The sequence below is a fragment of the Vombatus ursinus genome, unplaced genomic scaffold (assembly GCF_900497805.2).
Source record: "Vombatus ursinus unplaced genomic scaffold, bare-nosed wombat genome assembly UNPS02014807.1, whole genome shotgun sequence".
NCBI lineage: Eukaryota > Metazoa > Chordata > Mammalia > Diprotodontia > Vombatidae > Vombatus > Vombatus ursinus.
Genome location: NW_020954585.1, coordinates 41,520,408 through 41,537,246, shown reverse-complemented (window position 1 = coordinate 41,537,246; position 16,839 = coordinate 41,520,408). Strand labels below are relative to the sequence as shown.

The following is a 16,839-nucleotide window of genomic DNA, read 5'->3' as shown; positions in this document are numbered from 1 at the left end:
ACACACACACACACACACACACACACACACACACACACACACACACATTTGTAAAGCTACCCCCTAGCATTATCCTCTTGCATATTAAAAGAATAAAGGGGAACCCAAATTCAGTCATCCCTTGAACATTCCAGTCTCTATCAGACTCTCTCTCGACATGGCTTTTCATTGTCTAGGTTGCTGGCTACTTGCTATACCATGGGACAGAAGGAGCTGAACAGGATATCCCCAACATCACAATATAAAACTTTTATATTAGCTTGCTGCCATGTTGGTAAAAGCAAAAGAAATTCCCAGAAAGTCAGTCACCAGTTAAATTTGGGGTAGAACAGAAGGGAAGCAACTCGAGTACGAAAGCTACTACGGTGACACACTGTACTTAACGAGTCTATCCGGAAAAAGTCAGAATTTTCCAGACTCCAATAGGAGGTAGTAGTGGTTGTCATCCCAGGATTCTTTTTTTCCTAGCTTTTAAACATTTTTTCAGGGGAGTCTTTTGCCCCTGCCCTGCCTCACCCCCGCCCCATTCTGGATAGTTTTGTTTGTTTGTTTGGTTTCTGATTAGCTTTCATGTCTAAAGGCACTGTCATTAACACAACATGTTAGTAGCAGTATTGTTCATCAGATTCTAGAGATAATACTGGAAGAGAACTTGGAGGTCAAGTAGACTAATGGTTTCCATTTACTAGCAAGGAAACTGAGGCTCAGGGAGGATAAATGAGTTGTCCAAGGTCATGTAGGTAGCAGTTGTCAGAGGAAAGATTGGACTCTTGTTCCCTGACTTTAGAGTCAGGGCACTCCTCTCTATTTCTTAAAGTGTAGCATTTTTTTTAGTCATTCTTTCTCTCTAGGTCTCAGTTTCCTTATCTGTAAAATGGAGGGAGTTGGACAAGATGACTTTTAAGACCACCCCTCGATTTAGAACTATGATCCTAGGTTGCTTTTGAAATGCCAACTAATCCACTCCATTTAAACTGCCAACTAATCTAATAGAAAAGTATTCTTTGTTCTGAATGCAAATCTCACCACAGGGGTAAACCAGTTTCCTTTCAATACTATCTATACCTTCTTCATTTAGTCTCTAACACAGAGAACACATTTTAAAACAATGCCAAATGAAAGTTAATGAAAGTTTTGTGTAACAGCATCAGATAGATATGGCAAAGGTTGGAATTGGGACTTCCTCTAATAAATGAACACTTTGGAATTTCACTGGTCAGAAAAGATGTCAGAAGAAGCACACCCTCATGCCTGTCACATCAGTAGGAGGGATCCTACTAACGGCAGGAACATACAACCATAGGGAACTGGAGGCCTGGAATGTTGCAGCCATGTGGTTAAAAGCTCAGGCACTTAGGTAGTTCTAAGAGCCAGCAGCTGTTTTATATTTAAAGGGTCAGGAGCAAGCAAGCACTGACTGACTTTCTCTTTTTTCCCTTTTTTTTTTTTTTTTTTGGTGGGAGATAAATGAGTACAGGGCTCAATCTGCATCACTGGGTGCCAGCCCTGCCCTTTTTTTTCTTAAATACTGAAACTACTTCCTTTGGGGATTGTTAATTCAAGGGCTCATAGATCCTGAAGGACCTTCAGAGTTCATCTATTCCAACCTCCCTTATTTGACAGATGAGGAAATTGAGACCCAAGGAGGTTAAGTGATTTTCCCAAAATCATACCAGTGGTAAGCATCATAGGTGGGATATGAACCCACAACCTCTGACAAGAGAGTCAATGCTCTCTCCTCCCTCTGCTCCATCTGAGCTCAATTTTTCCCATGGAGCATATCTAGGGGATACTATTTACTCTAGCCCAAGGAGGTCCTCTCAGGATGCCACAGGCTGATGCCCAGATGGATCCTGGTTCTTGAGGCTGGGGTAGGGGGAGGAAGGAGGAAGATGTTTGGAGATATATCTGCTGACTTTCTGGAATCTCTGTTGCTCTTCTCTTGAAGGCCATCACCCCCGCACATTCATATTCAGCACTTTGGAAACAACAAAGCAGATGTTCCCTGTAAGACTGGTTTCTGAAGAATGCTCAGGCAGATTGAAGCCAGTGACGATGTCATCTGCCAAATGCCTGTGATAGAATCCATAGAGCCTCTGACTCACAAGTTTCCTCGCTGAAGTCATTTCAGGGGAAGCCAGCATCGAAAAGCAAAATATGCAGGAGGGGGCTAGAGAGTGCCAAGGGGGCTCGCCGGCCTAAGCAAACAGCAACTGTATAAGGAGGGACTGTTTTTTCTAGAAGCAGGGGATAAGATCTCCACATGTGTAAAACATACCTTTGCACTTCAGCATTTCACCAGCATACTCTTTCAAATGAAACCCAGATGAATAATGGATAAAGGAAAAAAAAAGGAAGAAAGAGCCTTTACTGTTGGGTTCAGAAACAACAGCTGGTACAGCCTCCATTAATCATATAATTCTGCATCAGGAGGCCTTGCTCGACTTGGAAGGAAGGTTTGGGTCAGGTAGCCACATTCTCACAGGGGCAGCTGAGAGAGCTTTGTCTTTTGAGAAAGGGGAGCAGGGGGGAAGCCCCCAATTGATCTGATGCCAGAGTATTGCTGCTTTGCACCTGCATGAGTTTATTTTGGCAAGGCTGCAGTTCCTGTTTAAAAAATTAGGAATTGGCTTCTCACTCCTTGCTCTGACAGCAAGAAGAATTTAGTTTTGAGAGAAGAATGAGAGCAAGTCTTTCAAGCACCATAAAATGCCACTTGAAAAATCCAACTTGGCATTCCTAGTCACTGTCACCCAGAAAGTCTCACCTTTGCTGCCCTGCTTTTTCCACCTTTCCCTTTCCGCCACCCCTATCCCTCTCTGTCTCTATCTTTATCTTTATCCCTATCTGTATCCTTATCCCATAATCATCCTATTCATACACTTCATACATAAACACACACATGCACAGAGTAAATTCAGGAAGGGAGATCAGGAAAGAACTCATATAAGCAGTATCACTTGAACTGAGTTCATTTATACACAGACACATATACATATAAATACAAACTATAACATTGCCTCTCATATAATCTTACAGTTATATACTTATAAATACATATATTAATACATACAAAGAACAACACATCACCTCTCATATACTCACATACATACATATATGTACACATAGCTATATCTACATATGTATATGCACACACATGTGTGTATGTGAATATAAGTTACTTAAGGTTATCTGAGGATTAGCCCAGTTAAGTTTGGAGAAGCTCATCTGGAGGTTGGACACATACTGATGAATTCTTTGGCCACAGCAACTTTCAAAGACCATTTCTTTCCTAAAATCTCTGCTTCTGGGGAAGGCTTAACCATCCTTCTAGTCATCAAGGTTTGTAACCTTAGAACTATCCTCAACTCTTCACTGTCCCTCTCCCCTCCTTCTCTATCCAATTGGCTGCCAAGTCTTATCAATCAGAGGCTTCTATTCATTTTTTCCTATTCACATGGCCTCTAACCTAGTTCAGACCCTTATATTCTCTCATCTAGACTACTGAAACAGACTCCTAATTGGATTCCCACCTGAAGTCTTTCCCTTTACCAATCCCTTCTCCACATAGTTGACCCACTAATATAATTTCAGGTACAGGGCTGGCCACATCACTCCTCTGCTTAAGAAGCTCCAATTGCTCCCTGTTGCCTCTAGAGTAAAGCAAAATCTTTTCTACTTGGCATTCTACTTTGCCTGTCTTACCAGACTATTACATTTTATCTCCATCGCTTTACATTTCAGGCAAATTTTTTCCCACATATTGTATAACATTCCATTTCCCACCTCAGTGACTTTGCGCAGGCTACTCACCAAATCTGGAATACACTCACTCTTTAACTCAGCAATTCGAATTTCCAGCTTCTTTCAAAACTCAGTTCAAGTGATACTGTTTACATAGTTCTTTTCTGATCCCCCTTCCCTAAAATTACTTTGTACATATTATGTATGTATTTGTATGTATATGTGGCATTTCTCCTGATAGAATGTAAGCTCTTTGAGGGCAGGCACTATTTCATTTTTGTATTTCTCCCCAGGATCTAGCACAAAGCCTGGCACATAGTAGGTGCTTGATAAATGCTTATTGATTAACTGATATATACAAAAGGACAGAGGGGCTGTGACTTGCATCATCAGGACTGTCTTTGGCTGACTAAAAATAAATCCTTGAAGTACATAAGTATAAGTACAACTCAGGCTCTAGGGTCTTATCCTCCCTTAACCTCAGGAATATGAGGGCCTGGTTAGTCTGTCATAGTCTAGTCAGGGGCGAGGAACCTGCGGCCTCAAGGCTGTAGGTTTCCCACCCCTGAACTAGCCCTTGCCTAGAGTCGTCTTGTCTTAGCCCCTCATCAGCTCAAGCGAGGGAATGAACAATGGGGATTTCCTTCTATTAGCAGACATTATCTCCAGTTTCTTGACAAGTGAGGCCTATAAGGTGAGCTGATATCATCTGGAGGCTATGAAGACCAGTGTCAAACCATATATGACGGCAGATAGTAAGCATGTGATAAATGCTTGTTGATTGATTGGGAGAGGACTTGAGCCTTTGAGGCCCAATGCTTCTCTTCCTCTTGTAGGATCCTGGCCTGCATTAATAGAATAAGGAAAATGTGGGGGTTGAAGATGGGGGAGCAGGAATAATGCAGAGGAGATGCTGAGGTTCAGAGAAATGAGGCCCGAGGAGAGATTCTGATAGAACAATAGGAATTCATAGGCTCTCAGCTTTTGAGCTGAAAGTGACCTTAGAAGAAATCTAGTCTAACCTTCCCATTTTATAGATGTGTGTGTGTGTGTGTGAGACAGAGAGAGAGAGACAGACAGAGACAGAGACAGACAGAGACAGAGAGAGAGACAGAGACAGAGAGAGAGACAGACAGAGACAGAGAGAGAGACAGACAGAGACAGAGAGGGAGAGAATGAGACTTACTCAAAGTTACTCAGGCAATAAGTTAGTAAGTGGTAGATCTAGGGTTTGAAACAATGTCCTCAGATCCCCAAACCAGGTTTCTTTTTCTTTGTACCACTGTCTCTCCCTGTGACCTGAGAAAGCAAGTACTTGGACTGCATTATTCAATAAATTGCCCCAGGCAGCAAGTCAACTAGATTTAGTTGAAGAGAAGAGGAATAAAGAAGAAAAAACATGGAATATTGGGATCCAACGGTCTAAGTTAGAAGGAAAAACAACAAAGGAACTTAAGTAAAAGGAAAGTCCATAAGGGGATTTCCAGTTTTCCTGTAACATTTTTAACCCTTATCACTCCAACAAACTGCAAGCTCTTTTATACCTATAAATTACTCCCCTTACAATAAAAGTAGTAACTACTTAAATAAATAGTTTCTCCAATTCCCCTTCTTACCCACTCCCCCAATAGCTCAGCCAACTTTTTTTATTTATTGGGAATGCTTACCTTCCTAGTGATCTACCTACCCAACATCATCTTCACAGATAAACTCCTTCTCAGTCTTCTCCTATGGATGAAAGTGCTGCCTGGTCCTATCTCTAAAGACAGGCTGGGATTTGTCATAAGCACTAGAGTAAAAATTCACATGTATATAGTAGCCCTCTGGGGTTCACAGGTTCAAAAGATCAGAGATTTCCAGCTAACCTCCAAGGCCATCTAGTCGAATCCTCTTATTTTACAAACAAGAACAACAACAAAGGAATGAAATGACTTCTCCAAGGTCACACATATATTAAATGGCAGAGGCAGGATATCAAAGCAAATCCTCTACCTCCAAAGCCTGTACTCTTTCCACTGCATTTTCCTCATAGCAAACCTGTGAAGTAGTAGTACAAGTATTATTGTCCTGATTTTACAGATGAAGAAATTGGGGCTTAGAGAGGTTGAGGGTCACACAGCTAGGGTCAAATCTAGGGTTCACATTTAGATCTTCTTTCTCTAACATTGGTTCTATTTTTACATCATACCAATCTGTGATCACAGGAATGTGTAATAAACAGAATGAAAGAAGTTAAGGCAGGAGGACCATAAGCCTACCTGTTGGCCAAGAGCTGGGACCTGGTTCCTGAAGGTGAGGTCAGATAGATGGCCAGATCTCCCCTTCGAGGGTGGGTAATGGTGATGCGTACGACCACATGCTCCAGGTAGTTCACATGGTGGTTGGGGTTGTCGGAGCAGCCAGAAGCTTTGTAAATGGAGCGGACGGCACTGCTGGGTCGTATGGTTCTGGAACAGATGGAAAGCATCAAAGCCAGTTATTATTCCCACAAAATCAGAATTGGTTCTACATCAGGTCATCAACCTCAGAGTATGAAGCTTGTCCTTGATGGTTCCTAAGATGATAACAGTGTCATTTCACAGATATTGAAAGGCAAATGCAATTCAATTTCACAAGCATCTAAACACCCCCTATGTGCAAAGCACCGTGTCAGACAGAAATGCAAAACAATCATTGCCCTCAAGGAGTTTATACTCATTCAATCAGCCATTAAACATTTATTAAGCACCTCCTATGTGTCAGGCATTATGCTTAAGTCTGGAGATACAAAAAGAAACACCAGACAGTTCCCATTCCTAAGGAATTCAATCCAACGGGGGAGACAACAAGCAAAGAAATAAGTGCAAACAAACTATATATAGGATAAGAAGGGAATAATTAAAAGAAGGAAGGCACTAGAATTAAGAAGGATTAGAGAAGGCTTTCAGGAAAAGGTGAGATTTTAGTTGGATTTAGAGGAAGGCAGGGAGGTCAGGAGTCAGAGCAGAGGAGGTGGAGCATTCCAGGCATGAGGGATAGCCAGAGAAAAGCCTGGAGCTGGGAGATGAAGTATCTTGTTCATGGAACATCCAGGAGGCCAGTGTCACTGGACTGAAGACTATGTGTTGGGGAACAAGTTTTAAGAAGGCTGGAAAGGTAGGAGTGAATTAAGTTATGAAGGGCTTTGAACATCAAACAGAGCATTTTGTGTTTGTTCCAGAAGGTGACAGGGAGCCACGAAGTTTATTGAGTAGAGTGAGTTAACATGGTCAGACCTGACTACACTTTAGGAAAATCACTTTGGTGGCTGAATGGAGGATGAATTAGAATGGGGAGAGACTAGAGGCAGGCAGACCCACCAGCAGGCTACTGCAGTAATGAAGGCGTGAGATGGTAAGAGTCTCACCAGAGTGGTGGCCGAATCAGAGGAGAAAAGGGGGCATATTCAAGAGATGTTGCAAAGGTGAAATCGATAGGCTTTGACAACAGTTTGGATATGGGGTGAGAGATAATTAGGATCTGAGGATAACACCTCAGTTGGGAGCCTGAGGGACTGGAAGGATGGTAGAGCCCTTGATAGTAATGGAGAAGTTGGGAGGGGGAAAGGGGATGAGGAGAAAGATGATGATTTCTGTTTTTTACATGTTGAGTTTAAGATGTCTTCTGGACATCCAGTTTAAGATGTCTGAAAGGCAGTTGGAGATGTGAGATTGGAGGTCAGCAGAGAGGTTGGGGAAAGCTAGGTAGATTTAAGAATCATCAGCAGAGGGGAAGTAATTAAACCTATGGGGAATACAATGTATAGTATTTATTATATAGGTTTTCTTGAAATGGAAATTTATTGCTGTATATTTTGAATCCTCTCTTGCTTTCTGATGTGAACAGAGCAATGTTTTTTTTTTCTTATTTTGTATTTAAGTTTATAATTTATTTCTTTTTCCTTTCTTATTGTATATTTAAGTTTTAGTATTTAAGTTTAAAAAAATAAAAAAAAATAAACCTATGGGAGCTGATGAGATCATTAAATGAAGTAGTATAGATGGAGAAGAGAAGAGGGACCAGGATAGAACCCTAACGGACACTTATGGTTAGAGGACATAATCCCCATAAGGAATCCAGCAAAGAAGTCTGAAAAGGAGAGGTTTGATATGTAAGAGGAGAACCAGTAAAGAGTCTTGTCCTGAAAAGCTAGAGAGAGGAGAAAGGGGTGATCACCAGTGTCAAAGACTGCAGAGAGGTCAAGGAGACTGAGGAATAAGAAAAGGCCACTGGATTTAGCAATTAAGAGATTATTGGTAATTTTGGAGAGAGCGGTTTTAGTGGAATGATGAGGTCAGAAGCTGGATTGTAAGGGGTTAAAAAGAGAGTGAGAGGAGAGAAAGTAGAGACACCTATTGTAGAAATCTACTACCGTAGAATTTCTACTCTTTTTATTGTAGACATTCTATAAACAGAAATAAATGCAAGATAATTTCAGGAGGGAGAGAGTGTTAACTCTGTAGTATTTGAGGTCATTGATTACATTTAGTCATCTGTAAATAAGGTGGTTGTACTCAAAAATCTCTAAGATCTTTTCTAACTCTAAGTCCTACAATCTTTTTAATGCAGGGACAATTAACCCTGCATACCAACAGATACAAAAAGTATGAGCCCGGAAGACTTGCAAAGTCAACCTTCAGAAGATTTGCAGTCATTCTTTAAAAGATAAATTATTCTTAGGGGTCTATTAGTCCCTCAACAGAGACAAATTGTAATCCTTTCATAGTTTAGTAGATAATCTTCCTGAGTTGATGTGACTGAAAAGATGAGTATGCTTCTTAAACTAGGCTGGTCATTGAACAACAGAAACAAGGTCCAAAGTTGGGCATGTACACACTACAATTCTTTCCTTCTTGGAACAGCCTGCTAGAGTGAGATCCGCTGGACTGGTCTTTGAGACCTTCAAGGTCACCTCCACACAATGGTGTGAATTCTTGAAAGAGGCCCTCCACTCTGTAAAACTCCAGCACTTCCCTGTTAACTCTAGGATCAAATATAAATTCCTTTAGCATTTAAAGATCTTCCCTCCTTGGACCCTTCCCATCTTTCCAGTCTCCTCAACTCCAGCTCTTAGAGTCCTTGGCTTCCTTCAAGACATGGGTCAAACATCATCTACAAATGACCTTTTCTGCTAGTGCCTTTCCTTTTAAGCTTCCCTCTACCTATTCTAGGTGCAATTTGTATATACCTACTTATGTACAGATCATCTCTCCCATTAGAATGTAAGATCCTCCACCACCTGCAGAGTGTGAAGGGCACAGAACCAGAAGAACCATTTATAAAATAACAACAACATTGTAAAGGCAAACAACTTTGAAAGTCTTAAGAACTACGATTAATGTAATAACCAACCATAATTCCAAAAGATCAATGATGAAGATAAACCATGAGGAGGAGCTACCCACCTCCAGAGAGAAAGGGATGGACTCAGGATGTAGAATCAAAAACATTTTCAGATATGGCTAATGGGAGAATTTATTTTGCTCAACTATGAGTATTATGTTTTCTTTCTTTTCTTCTTTTCTTCCTTTGTTCCTTCCTTCCTCCCTTCCTTTCTTTCCTTCCTTCCCTCCTCTCCCCCACCTTTCCCTCCCCTTTGCTCCTTGCCTGACTCTGTTGCTCTCTGGTCCTATCTCTTTTTCAATTGGAGGGAAGAAGATGAAAGGAAAAAAAATAAATGCTTGGTAAGTGAAAAAAAATTTTTAAAAAAGAATGTAAGCTCCTTGAGGGCAGGCACTATTTCCACTTCATCTTTTAATTTCCATTGCATCACACATAGTAAACATTTACTAAATACTTTGTTGAGTCATTGATATATTAGCCTGAGATTCCATCCATTCCATGGAAAGGCACTTTAGCTTCCCTGGACAACCAAACAAGACAGCTATTAAGAGCCAGTGTTTGAAATATAATTGAAGGCATTATCATCATATATGTGCGCTTCAGGGTATTACTTGATTTGCCGGTCAGTGCTCTCCACACACACGTGCTGCTGGGGGACAGTGGTCCACTTTTCAGCTTCCATCACCATGGCTTCTGCATCCATCAGCCCAAATCCATAGAGGTGGCTCACTGTGGAAGGTGAACAAAATGATCAGGCTCATACCAAGGAAACATGGTGAACATTCATCTACCTTGTAAGTCACATTGTCATTTAGAAGAGGATTCAGATACCACCTCTGTGACCATGGCTTTCCTGTAGGCTATTGGATTTAAGAACAAATTGGGGAAACGTATCAATTGACAGTACCTCTCCATTGATTGCTTAAATGTTTCTTTTACCTAAGTGACTTTAGTCATGGAGTGGCAACTCCTTTCTACAGAACCCATGAGTTAAAATAGTTATCCAGTCGGAAGAGATAAAACAATATACATTACATTTCATAGCGTAAGTATTCACTGATAAGAATAACTTGGAAGCAAGACAATCTACTATACTTTCGGTTATACCTAGCAGTTAAGCTGAGTATCCTCAGAAGACAAACTGTTATCTTTTCTTGTTCAGGAAAATAATGAATTCAACTCCATGCGTGCCAAAGAGGAAGGCCTCTAGATTTTTGTGAGACAGTAATATTAATAATAATTCATTTATGTAGTCCTTTAAGGTTTGTGAAGCACTGTGCATGCACTGTTATTTCTTCTTTGCAACAACTCTGTGAAGCAGGTACTGTTATTATTATCCTAATTTTACAAATGGAGGTACTGAGGCTCAGAGAGACTAACTGCCTTTACTCTAAAACACTGCATTTTTTATTTCCCAATGACCGATCTCATTGATCTTAAGATGAATTTGACATCACTAGCAGGAGAATGTATCAGCATTTCCAAGAGTTTGGTTTTTCATTCCAATGAAATTTTTAAATTCTACATTTCACAATCGTGAAAGGTTAGCCTGTCCTCAGCCTCTTCCTGCTTAAATTCACTCTCCCACCACTGTCAAACTGATTACCTAAAACTTGGCTTTCATCACCAACACTCTCTTGCAGGAAACCCTTTAATAATTCCCCTCTGCTTATAGGATAAATCCCATACTCCATATCTCAGATTTTTAAGGTCTTCCATAATTGGGCCCCAACCTTATTTTTCACTACTCCCTTATGCATTATGACAGGATGGATTTTGCTCATTTATACCTTTTTTCCTTTTTGTGCATGTTATAACCCTGCCTCAGTATCCTTCTCTTCCCTCAATATGCAAATTAAGGATTCCCTTCTATGCATGACCTCTCCTGATCTCTAATGTTACACCCTCCCTCCTAACTACGTCATATTTAACTACCTTGCATTTATTATCTTTATATTCATTCTGTATATGCCTATAGGGGCACCTGTTATCGGCCAGGAGAATACATGCTCCTTGAGAGCAGACATTGTTTCTTTGGTATTACTACAATTTCTGTTGCCTAGCATTCAGATGGCACAATGCCAGGCACATTGCAAGCACTCAGAAGAATATTTCATCTTCTTCCTGAAATGCCTTCTCTGTCTCTCTCTTAATAATCTAAACCCACCCATGAATCAGGGTCTAGCTCATTACTACTGAGTCTTCATTGTTTTTCTAGAGCAAAAGAAATAACTCACAATTTACTTTAAAGTTCGTAATGTGATTTCCTCACAACAACTCTGCAAATATTATTATTATTGTTGTTGTTGTTGTTATCATTATTTTATTTTATTTGATGCCTGGACCTGGGATTCTGTGATTCCATCCTTTAGAGGAAACTTCTACTGGGGAAACTCCCTTCACTGAAAGAGATGCAGATCTCTTCAAATCAGTCAGTCATTCCCTCCAGAAGCATTAATTAAACAGCAGCTATGTGTCAGACACTATGCTAAGGCTGTAATTTACTGTCACAGAGTGCTACTTGGGGGTGATGCGGTCTAAAGGTTAGGGGTCCTGGCACCCCAAAATCACGATACCTGGGTCCTGCCCGAAAGAATTCGACCCAACCTTTCTTGCAGCCAAAAACAAAGTTTATTGAGGATTCGCCATATTAGCTAGACTCTTAAGGAGTCTGAGCATCTATGGGCTATTGGCTAGATTGTAAAAATCTGAGCATCTTAATGGAGACAAGATGGACTTTATATACAGAAAGACCATGGGAGAGTGGCCAAGTAGTCCATGAGGTAATAGAATTCCCAAGGGTGGGAAATGGAGCCTAGGTGGGACCAAGGGTGGGAAATGGCCTGGGGCCATAGGGAGGCAAGACAATGGAGAGGAGATTGGGTGTAGCCACAATGAAAGACCAGTTGATGGGGTTATAGCCTCAGGGGAATGCCAGAGATTTGGCCATGTGGGAAAGTCCAGGGTTTTTCCTCTCTGGGGCCGAGATTCCAACCCCATCAGGGCCAGAGTTTTCCTCTTTGGGGCTCAGATTCCAACCCCATCAGGAGCACTGCGATTTCTTCCCATGGTTCTATAGCTTGTCTGTGTTGGGTGGAAGACCAGCCTTTTACTGACACTCTGTTCCCTCCAACCCTTATCTTAGGAACAAATCAAACTGAGGTTCCTAGAAGTAAATTGACTTCAGGGTTACATAGCTAGTAAGTGGTTAAGTTGGGATCTGAACCCAGGGCTCCTTCCTGTAAGTCTGGTCTTTGCATAGCACATCAACATAGCTTCTAAATACCTTGCTTTTGTCTATGAAACTGTGTAACCTTAGGCATGTCATATTTCAACCCAATCCTGCTATAGCAGACCTGCATTTCATTCAGATACATTATAATATGCCAATTTCTTAAAATGCATCTGTGCTTTACCTCCTTTTTGCACTTCTACTTGAACTTCAGTCAGAACCAAGAATCCTTAGCCAAATCTCATTAATCATGTAAGGTTATAGGTATATGTAACTGCCTAGGATGGATGCCACAAGATTAAATCTTTGCATATTGGGGTGTATTTCAGGAGATGAGGAAGACAAGGAGGGCATAATTAAAAGGGAGAGACCTTTAAAACCTCTAGAGGTTGTGTATTGATAAATCAATATAGACTGAAGCATGGCACATCTCTCAGGAAAATGTACATGCACAGTGTTTTAAAAAGTATCCTCCAAAGGATGGAACAAATCTTTCTAATCAGATTGAGCAGAGTGTCTGGGAAACATATCACCCCTCCCTAATCAGTGGCAAAGTAGAATAGCGCACAGGGACAAGCATTTTCACGTAAACATTCATTCACTCAACAAGCATTTTATTAAGCACCTACTATGTGACAAGCATTGTGCTAAGCACTTGGTACACAAAGACAAAAACAGAAGAGCCTTAGAGGCTTACATTTACTGGAGGAAACAATATGTATACCAACAAGTAAATTATGTGCATTCTATTGGGAATGTCTCTCCCCTGAAGGAGTTTATAGTCTACTGGTGTGCCTAGCATAGTGCTTGATACTCAGGAGGCATTTTAAAAATGTTTGTTGATTGGCTGATAGAAAACACGTCCACAAATAGGTAAGTGAAAAATATGAACGATGGAAATAAAAGTAACATTGGTGCAAGGTAAGGTAGGGGTGGGGTGGGGCTAAAAACAGAGAGGATGGGGAAAGCTCTTATTTAAGAGATGGCATTCAAGCTGAGTCTGAAAAGGAGCTAGGGAATCTTAGAGAGAGAAATGAAGAAGAAGTATACTGTAGGTATGGGGGACAATTTATACAAAGGCTTAAGAGATGAAGATGGAATACCATACAGGGTGAAAACATTTATTTACTCATTATTTCAAGTAATTGTAAATCCAGTAAAAGTTAAAGCATAGATTGAAGTGAGGTCACCAAATACTATAGGTATGTTATGCTTATTAAAACTAATAAAGAAGAGAGCAGTTTAGGGGAAACATAATGAATTATTTTAAAAAGAAGAAAGGCAATGCATTGATTTTCTTCCCATCTCATTGTCTATCCTATTGCTTTGACTCTCCATCCATAAAGTATTGAATGGAGAATTAGAGAAAAGACTATGGAATATACTTGTATTACAGGTAGGAATATTTAGCAGACTAATAAAAGTGGAATGCTTTGAATAGCTATCACTTATTACAAAATTCTGTTTTCTGTAACGTAAAATGAGCTATAGAGAAAAGTCTCTAAACTTGATCCAATATACATTAATGGCATGTTCTCCAAGGAAGTCAATGGCAAAAAGTGTGGACCTGAATAAAGTATCAATAGTATCTCTTTTTGTGATATCAGTAAAAAGTAGTAATGAGATGGGTGCCCATTGATTGAGGAAGTGGTGGCTTTACCTTCCTTAGAATCTTTAATCAGAAGCTAGATGACCATATGTTATATATGTTGTAGTGGGGATTCCTTTTTGAGTATGGGAGTGGACTGGATGCCTGTGGAGGTCCCTACCAATTCTAAAATTCTGGAATCTTGTGAATTATGGTATATGACTATGAAGGACTATTAATTGTGCCATAAGAAATGACAAATATGAGGTCAGAGAAACATGGAAGACTTTTGCACAAAATGATACTGAGGAAGCATAACCAGAAGAGCAGTGAACACAATGATGAAAAATAGCCCAAGGCAGGCAAATTCTGAGGAACTGCAATGAACAATCTTGATCTTGGAGAATGAAACATATCTCCCTTTTATAGTAAGAGTTAATGGTGGTCAGGCACAAAGAAGAATGGGGGTGATCAGGGGAAGCATTTGCTTTTCTTGCAGAGTGTTTGTGCTTGCATGAGAAATCCCCACTCCTTTGCATAGACCATATTTCTATCCCCCAGTATCCATGCCTTTCATGACCTCCCTTCCTCCAAGGTCCTGTGGCCTTCATTCTGTAGTTGTTATCTTAGCCCAGTGCCCAGGACATAGGAGGCACCTTATAAATACTTGTTAATTAATTTCCAGTGGCTGCCTTCTGAAGTGTAGTTGTACCACGTGGGCTAGGAGCCTGTGTAACAGCTGGATCCCAGGCATCACTGAGGGATCTGGGTATGGAAAGGGACTACTGAGGGTAGGGATAGAGCAGAAGGTATAGATCAACAACAATCTCTTCTGGTTGCTTCCTTTGGCCTCTCTTTACCTCCCCCTGCCTTACCTCCACAATAAACTTTTCTTGCTATGTAAAATATTATATTTGCACTATTGATATCAGAAGGTGGGTGGGAACAAAAAGTTTTGTCATGTGCTATTTAGTTGTGAGCTTAATCAATGAGCTTTAGCTGGTAGCCAAGGTCCTCCTGCAGTTTTGGGGGACTGTATAGGTAGAAAAGATATACAATATATGGGCTGTTAGAAAAGGGTTGCCTTTTCTCTCTCTCTCTTTTTGTTTCTTCTTTCTCATAGTTTCTCTCATTGGTTCTAATTCTTCTTTACAACATGATTAATGTGAAAATAGGTTCAATATGAATGTATATATAGAGCGTATATGAAATTGCATGCTGTCTTGGGTGGGGCAAGGGGAGGGATGGGAGAAAATTTGGAACTCAAAATTTTATGGAAGTGAATGTTGAATTCTAAAAATAAATACATTTTAAAAGAAAAGGGCTGCCTATTTTATAAATGTCAGTAAATGTCCCTGCAGTGTATAGATAGGCCTTAGAGATCATTGAATGTGACCCATTCATCTGAGAGATGAGGAAAACTGATGTCCTATCACAAACTGTCCAGTTCTTTGGTTATTTTTGTGTGTTAACTCCTGGACTGAATTGTAAGCAGGAGTAGGGCTCTGCACATAATAAATGCTTAATAAATAGTTGCTTGATGAGTGAAAAATGGATGAATGATAAAATATTATGTGGGCAAGAAGTCTACTTCCCACAATGTTTGAAATAAATGATATTACCCTACTCTTGCCAGGAGAGCAATTAAAGATGACAGGTGAATGACTTATCTGATTCACCCACTGGGAGAGAGCCTAGAAATCAAATCAACATTAAGTGCCTACAACCTGCTAGGCACTGGGCTAAGCACTGTAAAGAAAGACAAAACTAGCCCCTACTTTCAAGAAGCTCACAGTCTGATGGAAGAGACAACACGCAAACAACTACCTACAAATAAGATACATAAAGGATAAATTGGAGATAATCTCAGAAGCAAGACATTGGCATTAAAGAGCATTGAGAAAGCTTCCTGTAGAAGGTGGGACTTTATTTATTTATTTATTTTTTGAAAGTGGGACTTTAGCTGAGGCTTAATGGAAGCCAGGCAAGCCCAGGAGACAGAGACAAAGAAGGAGAGAGTTCCAGGCAAGGGGTAGCCAGTGAAAATACATGGAATAGTGATACTCTTGTGCAAGGAACAGAAGGAGACTAGTGTCACTGGATTAATGAGTGTGTAGAGATGATTAACGTTTAAGAAGGCTGGAAAGGTAGGAGAGGACCAGGTTATGAAGGCTAGAAGTGTGTGAGCTGAGGTGGGGGGTAGATTTAAATACATTATCCTTTAGGTTTAGAGTTGATCATTTTTTTCAATCAAACTATTTCTTGTTCATTATTTCAATATCTGCGCTGCTATTTCCAATATCTTCCCTTCTTTCCATCCTTTATTCCTGACCTCCTTCCCCCTCTCTGACTAAGCTCCTCCTGAATGAAAAAATGAATCTACTGGTCTGTGGAACTCCTTCTTTTGACTGAGTTGTCCTAATATATGTGGCTATGAGCATAAACTCACCTCCTTGTATCTTCCTAGCCCCAGATCATCCCATCCAGCCATCTTCTAGGCAACCAGGGCCTACCCATTTCCACTGCCAACTTGGGCACACCTTTCAACCCCTTCCATTTTTGGACTTGGGAAGAGTAATCAAACCTATGTTACCTTTGCTATTAGAAAAGGAATGACAATCAGTTGCCCTATGACAGAACTTACACTCTGCAGCTTCTCAGGCTGAAACTTGCTTCTTTGACTCATTTCCCTATATTTGTTGTCTTCCTTTATCAGAATGTAAATTCCATGAGGGTAGGGACTGTCTCACTTTTAAATTTGTATCCCCAGGGCCTTGTATGGTGCCTGGCACATAACAGGTCCTTAATAAATGTTTTTTCATTCATTCATTCATTCATTTCATTTGAGAACCTTTGAATTCACAAATGAAGGTACTTCCTTTACCAACTCTGTTAGCAACCTCTCTACAACTCA

General features: G+C 40.4%; 1 protein-coding gene across 1 annotated transcript in view; it reads right to left on the bottom strand.

Annotated features, from left to right (window-relative positions):
- PCSK5 (proprotein convertase subtilisin/kexin type 5) overlaps window positions 1-16,839 on the bottom strand; it is a 608,686-nt gene that overhangs the window by 220,903 nt on the left and 370,944 nt on the right. The window contains 2 exon segments of the mRNA XM_027875021.1: window positions 6,003-6,191; window positions 9,717-9,834. Coding sequence (XP_027730822.1) covers window positions 6,003-6,191; window positions 9,717-9,834 — 307 coding nt within the window.